The 11590-nt window shown below is 44.8% G+C and overlaps 1 protein-coding gene across 1 annotated transcript; it reads left to right on the top strand.

Moving 5' to 3' along the window:
- Nucleotides 1–974: 974 nt before the first annotated feature.
- On the top strand, nucleotides 975–10845 carry LOC135519293 (inhibin beta B chain-like). The gene is made up of 2 exons (XM_064944440.1): nucleotides 975–2148; nucleotides 8099–10845. The coding sequence occupies exons 1-2, from the start codon at nucleotides 1767–1769 to the stop codon at nucleotides 8926–8928; spliced, it is 1212 nt and encodes a 403-aa protein (XP_064800512.1). The 5' UTR covers nucleotides 975–1766; the 3' UTR covers nucleotides 8929–10845.
- The last annotated feature ends 745 nt before the right edge of the window (nucleotides 10846–11590 follow it).

Consider the following 11590-nt stretch of genomic DNA (forward strand, 5'->3'; position numbering starts at 1 on the left):
GAGAGAGAGAGAGAGAGAGAGAGAGAGAGAGAGAGAGAGAGAGAGAGAGAGAGAGAGAGAGAGAGAGAGAGAGAGAAACAGATAAACACACACAGGTCTATGTCTCTATGTGACTGTCTAGTAAAGCCTCTGCCTGGAAAAGTAACTATACTGTTGCCTAATCCACGACCACGCTTGAATGTTGGCTAATGCGCCAGTTCACTTGTCCCACTAACCTACATAAAGGTCGGGACATGTTGATATATTTAGACATCCTTTGTTTTCTGATTGGTGTGTTGGCACTTTCCTCAGAAAGAATAGCAGATTTCTTTCAGATTCATGCTTTAATAATGTAGGGAAAGTGTTTCAACAAAAGGTGGCGCTGTTTATAACATTTTTTCCTCATGCGTAAAAGCGCACAGAAAGCACGCGCCTTTCAGTATGAACACTGCATTATGAGTGGTATCCCATTGCAGTCAAGTGATTTGCCTATCCTGAGTTATCTACATACAAAAACAAGTCGTTGGCTTTCGAAACTTGCAGGACCTTACAAAAATCCGATGGTTTAAACACATTGTGTATGTGTGTGATACGTGCGTCCATGTTTATGTTTGTTCGTTTCATTTGTTTGTTTGTTTCAGACACCATAATACCAACATTTATAAAATCCTTCCAATTTTAGAGCATGGGATGTCTTGCCGAAATAGCCTCACATTTATTCAAAATGACAATCTATCTGTTTAGGCCTATAATACAGTATTTTCTATGAGGTAATGAAGTGTACAATTATAATGTAGGGTTAAAATGTGTTCTCTGTCGTATTCTACTACTTTTTTATTGTAACCATAGGAACGTCTTCTCTCCATCCTCCGCAGCGCTTTCCTCCCAGATAGTTCTAGCAGCAGTGTATAATCCCTTGAGCCCTGTTGGTGGAACGCCCCACGTGGTTTCAACTCCTGTATAAAAACTTTCCGTGTGCTGTGGGCTCCGTGTCGTGATTGCAAAGGAGAACATTGTAAAGATAACAGCATCTATTTCAGGACACAGAGACAGAGCCGTCGCATACACACACCCATAGGATAGTCTACTCAAACTCACCAGTAGACCAACAAAACAGTGATCTAGGGATTACTTGGGTATGAATTCGATTGCAATTTAGTTGGATTCCTAAAATTGCGTTTATAGGAGTGATTTGAATGTAAAGGTAACGTCATATTTGGAACTTCACATCAAACGTTTCGTCTCCTGATCAACGGATACAAAGCCCACGTACCGGTGAGATACTAAATGTGGTTTGCAAAGGTTATGGAATATAATAATTCGTTTTGTTAAATTTGAAGAAATGGCATGCCAGACGCGGTAGTGCCATTCAGATAGCCTACTACACACGGTGCTCATTTCAGATTCGCCGGTCAAGAAATCCGGTTAAGAACCAACACCTCTGGAATTGTGCTTTAGATGAGAACTGAACTGTAGTGCGCTTCACAAAAAGGACCCAAGCTTTACAGGGCTCGAGAGGAAGCAAATAAGAACATCTGGAATAATCTATTAGCTCTTGACAGCAACCTCTTTGGAATACAAAAACCGCATGGACTGTTTTGGATTACCCTAACGTGTGCATCAATCATAGTTCCATGTGCAAACTATTCCCGCTGGCGCAGAGCTGGATATTTACCAGGATGCTAAACTTGTGAAGTAGCCTAACTCTCTTTCTTTGCTCTCTGTATCGAATAACCAATATTCTTCCTCTCCATCGTGCTTGGGAATTCCAGTCTCAAAAAGAGAAAATGAAAAGATATAATCTCACGTTGGCTTGTTTAATGGCTTGCATCCTTTCCATCTGCTTTACTTTGGGCACAACTGGGGCAGAGACTCAAACCGTGACCCAGGAGTCGTGCGCTTCGTGCGGGATGCCGGAGGCGTCAGAACGGGTGGATATAGACTTATTGGAAGCTGTTAAGAGGCACATCTTGAACAGGTTACAAATGAGAGAAAGACCCAACATCACACATCCTATCCCGAAAGCGGCAATGGTGACAGCGCTGAGGCGGCTACACGCAGGTAAACTACGAGAAGACGGAAGGGTTGAGATCCCTAACCTTGATGGACAGGCTGCCTACAGTAACGAGGGGCAAGAGACTTCGGAGATAATCAGCTTCGCAGAATCAGGTAGCCCAATTATCAATAATCAGAGCATTTATCTAACTAATTTCTCTCCCTTTATTGTTCTGAGTCATGACTCAATTTCAAAAGGTGTAGTAGGAGCATATAGCACAAGTCCCCTCCGAGGATTCGAGGAATTAATATTCATATCAGGACAGCCATAATTGCGAAGGATACAACCCTACATAATCACGATATAATTGCCTCATAATCGAGATTGAATGCCTCATCTGATGGGATCTAGTGGGTTTCGTAAAGTTCTCAACCCAGATGTGTGTAGCCTATTACAGCCAATGCCTTTAATTTTCGTTTTCCGTTTTTGAAGAAAGACTATATACTTACAATTCAACTGATATACAACGGTCTTTCACTAAGTCAACATGACACATACCATTATTCAACTTGCATTCATTCATTCATTCATTCATTCATTCATTCATTCATTCATTCATTCATTCATTCATTCAACAATTCAACAATTCATTATAGAATGAAACCTTAAATGGCCCCCATGTGTTGTATAGGGAATAGTAAAGCACCCTGAGTCCCATTTCAGCAGTTAAACGTGTTTAGGCATAGAGCTCTATTTTAAGGGAAAAACCCTTCAATTGGCCATTTATCCAACTTTCTAAGAATGTGTATGTAGCTAAGTCTTAAGGGTCCGAAGATAAACCCCTCCTTTCCCCCTTCACACGCATGCATGCACGCACGCACGCACGCACGCACGCACGCACGCACGCACGCACACACACACACACACACACACACACACACACACACACACCTATTGTCTGTTAACAACTGAAACCAATAATTGCCAGGTTAGTGCAGTGAGAACATCATATTTGAGATGTAGTGTTTGTTTAGCAGAGAAAGCATACCATTAAGAAACAAAGTGAGATGCCGGTCCCACAGTGCAACGCTGTAGCACACAGTATACAATCAGCCTGGATGGGTTCCTAGCTGTCACCCTCCAATAGAAATGATGTAAGCACACTCATGACAAGGGAACAAAAGCAAGGCAATTATTGGGAGAGCACTGTGCATTCTTGCTAAACCCAATATGTCAACATTCAGAACAAAAAGCATGAGAAAACAAAGGAAAACGCTCAGAATAATGCATGAGACATTTGAGTCGTGGGTTCGGGGGATGGAGAGATGGAGGAGGTGGGAGGGGGTGTATGGTGTGCCCATATCTCCGTTTTCTAAAGAATGCTTTTGTCATATAAAGGTTCATCCAACCAGGCCTCTTTGCTTTTTTTCCATTATACACGATACCTTTGAGCCTTTGTGCAGCATTGTGCCATGGAACTGGCTTTGCTCCCTGCTCTCTAGACCCCCTCTGCCTTCAGGCCAGCTGGCACTCACCCCCAGAGCCCAGGCTGCCAGCAAGGGCATGGAAAGAGGGACAAGGCCCCTGGAGCAGCCGGGAGAGAGGCAGCTAGACCAGTCCCAGGCACAGGCCGGGACCCAAGCAGAGGGACTTTAATGATGTCACAGTCAAAGATCAAGGTGTGTAGGTAGGGGCCTATAGGAGTTTGTGGTGCGCATTACTGGATGTCTGGTAGGGGCCTAGGGGAGTTTGTGGTAGACATTACTGGATGGCTGGTAGGGGCCTTGGGAAGTTTGTGGTAGACATTACTGGATGTCTGGTAGGGGCCTAGGGGAGTTTGTGGTAGACATTACTGGATGGCTGGTAGGGGCCTATGGGAGTTTGTGGTAGACATTACTGGATGGCTGGTAGGGGCTTAGGGAAGTTTGTGGTAGACATTACTGGATGGCTGGTAGGGGCTTAGGGAAGTTTGTGGTAGACATTACTGGATGGCTGGTAGGGGCCTATGGGAGTTTGTGATGGACATTTCTGGATGGCTGGTAGGGGCTTAGGGAAGTTTGTGGTAGACATTACTGGATGGCTGGTAGGGGCCTAAGGGAGTTTGTGGTAGACATTACTGGATGGCTGGTAGGGGCCTATGGGAGTTTGTGATGGACATTTCTAGATGGCTGGTAGGGCCTATGGGAGTTTGTGGTGGACATTACTGGATGGCTGGTAGGGGCCTATGGGAGTTTGTGATGGACATTTCTGGATGGCTGGTAGGGGACTAGGGAAGTTTGTGGTGGACATTTCTGGATGGCTGGTAGGGGACTAGGGAAGTTTGTGATGGACATTTCTGGATGGCTGGTAGGGGACTAGGGAAGTTTGTGATGGACATTTCTGGATGGCTGGTAGGGGCCTATGGGAGTTTGTGATGGACATTTCTGGATGGCTGGTAGAAGCCTCGGGGAGTTTGTGGTGAGCGTTACTGGCAAAAAAAAGTGTTGATGGTGTGGGACGCTGTCCTCTAGAAAAAGACAGCTATAGCTCTTATCGCTCAGTCAGTATTCAGTCTCATGACCGCCTAGCGGAGCAGAGGCTGAGGCTTGCTGCCAAGGTTCCAGGTGAGGAACAGTGCCAACCACCCGTCTCTTATGACACAGTCTCGCGTACCCTCGCTTTGGCGGAGGGATTCAGTGTCCCGTAACCACGGGAGCGGAGCGGAGTGCAGGGGGAGATGTGTGCATCTCGATTGTCGTTGGTATAGCCGCTTGGACCTGTTGAACTCCCTGTGACTCCGGTCCAAGACATGAATTAAGACTTCATTATTGGATGTCATTAACTCTGGCCCAGTCCTTGGGTTGTGTGCCAAATGGCACCCTATTCCCTAAATAGTACACTAATGTTGACCAGAGCCCTATGGGCCCTGGAAAAAAACTGTAAAAAATCGTGCCCTATATAGGGAATAGGGTGCCATTTTGGATGTATCCCTCTCAGGGCTATAGGGCTGGCTGCTGGGTTTACCCTGGGACAGGGTCTTTCATGAAGACACGTCAATCATGCCCTGTCTGAAGCCGCTCATGGAATTTTCCACATCACACTCAATCCAAGTGTGTGTGTATGAGTATATCTCAGGTGCTCTGACTAACTGTAGATTCACCCCTTGCTCATACATCATTATACATGTGCTTTTCCATGTGTAACTGCTTTTCAAAGCTTTTATTAAACCATCAAGAGTTAAGCTTTTTAAGTACAACTTCAAACTTACTCCTCCACCACTACCAGCGAAGCAGCTTACTAACTACTGGCCAAAAGTCCAGCTCTATGGTGCTTTATGGGGCTCTCTGGGGCTCACCCTGACCTGTTCTGCTCTTTTCCCCTCTCCTCTCCTATTTCCCTCTGTGGGAATTGCTGGAGTGCTGAGCTGAGCGTTGTACCCCAGCAGCCTAAGGGATGCCTGTCAGAGCTGTGTGTGTGTGTGCGTGTGTGTCTGACTGCGAGGCGAGGCTCATGTCAGAGCAACGGTGCTCCGCGCCATTTGGTCTCTGTCGACGCAGACTTCGAGTAATGAGCATAGCACCCTGCTACACGCGTGCACACACACTGTCTGTCTCTCTCTCTCTCTCTCTCTCTCTCTCTCTCTCACTCTCTCTCTCTCCCCTCTCTCTCTCTCTCTCTCTGCCTGATTGCCCACCTGCCTACCTTTCCTACATGCCTGCCCTGTCCTTGTGTTGGTGGCACAGGTGGAGACACGCTTAGGCAGGTGTAGCTGCAGCAGCACTCTAGCTCCATCCAGAGAGAGAGAGGTCCACCCAGATGTCAACCTCACCTCCCCTCCCTTCCCTTCCCCCGCCCTGTCCTAACCCTGCCTGGCCCAGGAGCACATTGACCCCAGTCACACTAACCCAGGCAGCACACCTCCTTGTTTAACTGGTCTCCTCCATAACCTTCTCCATCAACTCACCTCCTTCCTGAACTCACCTCCCTAAAGCCTGGTTCAGGCACTGACTATGTGTTTTTGTGGGATTTTCTAAAAGCAAAGAAAATGTAAATAGTTTAAGTGTTTTCCAGCAGGATGATTCTCAATCCACTCCAGCAACCAGTTTAATGTGGCCAGTCTCAGCTAAGTTATGGGTCATTAAAAAATGTCTGTACTTTTTTCACTGATGGGATACAGGGGAAAAACTACAGATACACTCCACCACATATTTAAAAAAATATGACAATGCTTCAGCCCAGACTGTAGTATCTTTGTTGTTAGAGATTCAGACTGCCATCTCTCTCCACCCAGCACTTCATTGCCTTACACACAGTGTCACCCAGGGCACAGATAGAGAAACGCCCTGGCCTAGCATCTCCCCTGTTGATCACTGGGAGCTGTTGAGGCAAGCAGCAAGTCATGATATGAAATGAGGCAAGGATATATACTCATGTCCTTGGGCAATGACAGCATTTAAATCAGGTTAAAACTATTATTGCATCAATGCCTTTACATCTACACTTCAGATGCATACTTTTCTTCTTAAATACTTGAGACTGCACCCTGAGGGTTCGGTATCAATATGCCTTGTGCTTTTGTTGTTGCCACAGGGATGGTTGTTTACACTGTATGTGTTTGTGTGTGTGTGTGTGTATGATAATGCGAGTCTGTGCGTGCGCGTGGTGTGTGGGTGTGAGTGTGTGCGTGTGCATTAATTTAAAGTCACTGTTACTGGAGTACCCTGTAGGCATAGGGTCGCTTTACAAAGGACCATCTTTGGTGGCCAGCTGTTGACACCAACTCACGCTAATCAGTTTGCAAACAAAGTAATTTAGCCGCTTCAGCATGTGCTCAGCCGAAGACGATCCTGGCTAACTCTTAAACAGAAACTTCTCGGTTTTCACAGTAATTTGGAAGACATCATTAGGCTTAAAAAAATATATGGCCGACCCCAAACCCCATTATGCCTTAGACATTTCGAATCTCTTCATTGTTTCATTTTAGAAAGTGGCCAGTGTCATGTAAATGGCTTTTATTTTTGCCTCATCATGCTTTTGGTTAGGAGGGCCACGCGCTTAATTCCAGGCTGCAGCGCGGCTGTCTCCTAATACCTCACTCGGGTCTTTATGCTGTCAGTCTCAAAGGCTCCGGGGAGCTCAGGGTTTTCATAGCAGTGTCTCACAACACACACACACACACACACACACACACACACACACACACACACACACACACACACACACACACACACACACACACACACACACACACACACACACACACACACACACACACACACACACACACACACACACACACACACAGCCCTCAGCGAACTCAATGAACCCCCCGGGGCCCGAGCCTTGTCCCACCCCCCTCCCCTCCGATCCCCCTCTTCTCTTCTCCTCCATTCCCCTTCTCTCCTCTATCTCTGGCTCTGTCGCTAGTCTTCACAATCTGACCTGAGGCCAACTGGGCCTGCTCCCAGAACTGGGCTGTCAGAAGAAACAGCCTATAAGGAACTAGGCTAACAGCATGTGATGTGTGAGAAAGAGAGTGGTGAGAGGAGAGACAGAAGTGACTGAACTGCTCCCTCCCTGGCTACCTGCTTCATGCACCTTGTTGTTGTTTGTCCACTTCTTTCTCCCTCTTACAAATTATACTCAGATGTAGTGTTACATTACTTTCATTCACACAGACAGAAGTTGGATAACTATGTGTTTTACTTTGTGAATTGTGTCAACTTTTCTAACTTGCTCTTAAAAATCATGTTAGTTTATTCTCTTGACCCTTGACTGTACAGCAGCGTTCATCAACTAGATTCAGCTGCGGGACAATTTTTTTTCTTGAGTGGATGGTCAGGGGGCGGATGGTCAAGCCCAAACAAATATAATATTTGTTTAAAACTATAAGAATTTCAAACCAAGCTTACATTTGTATACAGTAAAATCATATTGTTACGCGTGTCGGAATACTTTGGAACAAATTTCCAAAATTAAAATAACTTGGAGCTGATTTTCTGGTGTTTGTACTGTCTTTTATGTCCAACAATTATATATATTTTTTTGTGCTCACAAGACATGCAGGGCCAAATAGTTGGGGAACCCTGCTGTACAATATACAGTATATCACTAAACCCACATCCCTCTTCTTCTCTCCATCAGATGAGCTGACTTCATCTCAAGCATCTAAGTCCAGCCTCTACTTCCTCATCTCCAGTGAAGGGAACCAGAACCTGTACGTGTCTCAGGCCAACCTGTGGCTCTACTTCAGGCTGCAGCCCACCGGCTCCGAGAAAGGGCCTCGACGAAAAGTCACAGTGAAGATCCACTACAAGGAGGCAGGGACTGGGACTGCAGGTGGAGCCGGGGGGGGAACAGGGCCAGGGGGAGGAGGTCGGTGGACCCTGGTGGAGAAGCGCGTGGACCTTAAGCGCAGTGGCTGGCACACATTCCCCATGTCAGAGGCCGTGAGGGCCGTGTTTGGTAAGGGTGGCCGGCGGCAGGACCTTGAGGTGCACTGCGAGGGCTGTGAGGCATCCAATGTGGTTCCTATCTTAGTCGACACAGCAGACCCTTCACACAGGCCCTTCCTGGTTGTCCGGGCGCGGCAGGTGGAAGGGAAGCACCGCATCAGGAAGAGGGGCCTGGAGTGTGATGGGAGCAGTGGAGGTCTGTGCTGCAGACAGCAGTTCTACATTGACTTCCGCCTCATTGGCTGGAACGATTGGATCATCGCACCTGCGGGTTACTACGGTAACTACTGCGAGGGGAGCTGCCCGGCGTACATGGCAGGGGTACCGGGGTCAGCGTCGTCGTTCCACACGGCAGTGGTCAACCAATACCGGATGAGGGGCATGAGCCCCGGCTCGGTCAACTCCTGTTGTATCCCCACCAAGCTCAGCACCATGTCTATGCTGTACTTCGACGATGAGTACAACATAGTAAAACGAGATGTGCCCAATATGATAGTGGAAGAGTGTGGCTGTGCCTGAGACTGTCTGTGATTTTTTTTAAACTTTGAACTTTGAAAGTCAAATCAAACGACTATAGTTAAAAAGTCTTGTACAAAAGGACCTTTTTGTACTATACACATATACCATATAACTAAATATATATATATATATATTTATATATTTAGTTATATGGCACAAACAAACATGTATTAATGGATTATTTATCTGGCAGAGCGAGGCCAGTTTCTGTCCATTTCATATTAAGAACAGAGTTATGGGAGGAAAAGGGAATGGTTGATCACCAAATTATATTATTTTACTAGTTTGCCATTTTTAGATGAAAAATAATGGTACTTTATCTCTTCTCTGATGAAGATGGAAAGAAAAGCGCTTATTGACCCAGTGCAGTCAAAAACGTGTTTTATATATATTTCCACACTATGTGGTTGGAATAATACTGTGAAACTGTGAAAATTATGATAATGCCCTGTTAGAGTCTTTTGAAAAGACCGCCTGAAATTTCAGCCTGTTTTGGTGGGATGGAGTTTTGGCCTGCCTAGTGACATCAACAGGTGTTCAATTAGTTAATAGACCAATAAGAAAGAGTTCCAAACCTCTCTGACAATAACAGGTCGTTTTCAGTTTCCCCTTACCACTCTGACCACTCCCAGACAGTCTTAGCAACATTTTTCTTTGAGAAATTGCTCTTCGCTAAGAAGTTATTTTTGTTTATTTTTTACCATTTTAATTAAAACAATCACAGTAAAGTACTTAATTGTTATCCAGAAAATATTTGATAGTGAGATAAAAAGGGCTGGATTGGACCTTTAAGGAAGCGTACAGGTCCAGGATCAGCCAACCGCACATTGACTTCTTCCCCTCCCTGAGTACTGAAGCACACCAGAACATTGACAAAACAAAAGCACTGACAATGACAATTCATCGGATAATACAATTAGAAACACCAGCACTTCCATAAAGACTGTCAAAGACACTATGACTGTCCCATTCGATCCGGTGGAATTATTACAGAAAGTGTATCAGCCTGTGCTTATTATTGAATAAAGCCTTTCTGGGACTACACTTCTGTCCAGGGAGGTGATGACACAACAACAACGTTGTTGACATGTTGTTGTTGACATTGGACCACACGTTCTCTCTTCCTGTCTGTGACCATACTGCAGGCGAGCACTCAGTTTAAAGGTGAAGATGGAACTTTGTGCACAGTGCACAACTACACACACTTCATCCAGAGAAAACAGAGTCCGCACTGCCCCTACTTGTTTCGATAAAGTGGACGAGGAGGAGACTCTTGTTATGGGCCAACAGGGCATGATGGTGCAGTGTAGCACTTGCAGACTAAACTCTTTAAATGCACACTCCCACTCCTAATAGCACTTGCATATTGAAATGCCTTCAAAGGGGTACTGAGTGTCCTGTCATAAATAAGTGCCACGTAATTTATGCAATGTATAGTAACCCACCCATGCCCACCTACACAACTCTACCAGACTGAAATGATCTTTCTTCTCCTCCTCTCCTGGTCTTTAACTCCTCTTATCAAATACTTGAAATGTGATCTTTCGCTTCCATTTTTCCAAAGCGAATGATTGTTATGACATTTGCACTGAAAAGTTGCGGGATTAGTTAATAAACAAACTGCCATTGAAAGTTATTTTTCTAGAAGTAAATTGTATTTTTTTTGTACAAATTTTATTTGACCTATTAATGGAACCAAAGAGGCCAATATTATTTGAGCTTAATATTATAATTAGATGGCGAGGCCATCACGTTACTTTCTGTGTACAATGCTGTTTGATCATAAGAGGCCTAATCTACGTATCAGGGTACAATATGATGATTCTATTTCTTAGTTATATTATTTCCTTTCTCTATCTATTTTGTACAATACACATGTGGACACTTCATTTTTCATCTTTAATTCTATTTTTTTTCTCCCGTTTTTCTATTTAATAAAAATATATTCCTGTTTCAGAATCATTTAGTCATATCAATGTCATCTGTACAGTTTATGTAAAGTAAAATATGTTTTCTTAAAATATTTTGTAACTTTAAAATAAATGCTTATTCCGCATCATTATCCTATTCTCCAGTGTTGTGGTCAAAATCATTTTAGTGAGTCCTTTCAGGCACTCAACATTCATCAGCCGCTAGGTATGAAAAGTAGTGGGAGGGGTACACAACAAAACAGAATGTACAAAACAAAGGAATATCAAAAGCAATTTCCATCTGTACTGCTTTATACGTAAAACATCTTACTGTTAGTGTCAGGACTGTGCCTCTTGCTTACTACAGTAGCTGCCCTATTCCTCATCATTTGCTGAAGTGGGGAACAGACTAACTGCTTAACATACAGTATAAGCTACTATCTGTCAGAACAGTACTAGCTGTACCTAGCTGTCCATTATTTGCTGAAGGTAATATGGCTGATAGAGACAGTCACACTGTACCAGGTTAATTCCTGAGGCTTCCCTGTCATTGTTGTGATGACGGTGGGTTGGGCTGGTCTCGTTGGGAAACAGCAGAGATCTGAGAGAGCCTAGATGAAGCAGCGTGTAGCCACATGGCCTTATTACATCACAGCCAGCAGGTTCCCCTGAAAGAGCCTTATCTGACTGTTGCTGTTTATCAGAGCCAGAGGTTAAGGTTTCCAAAATGACAGAAGTAGCTATGTGTCATT

Source organism: Oncorhynchus masou, chromosome 29 (assembly GCF_036934945.1).
Source record: "Oncorhynchus masou masou isolate Uvic2021 chromosome 29, UVic_Omas_1.1, whole genome shotgun sequence".
Lineage (NCBI taxonomy): Eukaryota > Metazoa > Chordata > Actinopteri > Salmoniformes > Salmonidae > Oncorhynchus > Oncorhynchus masou.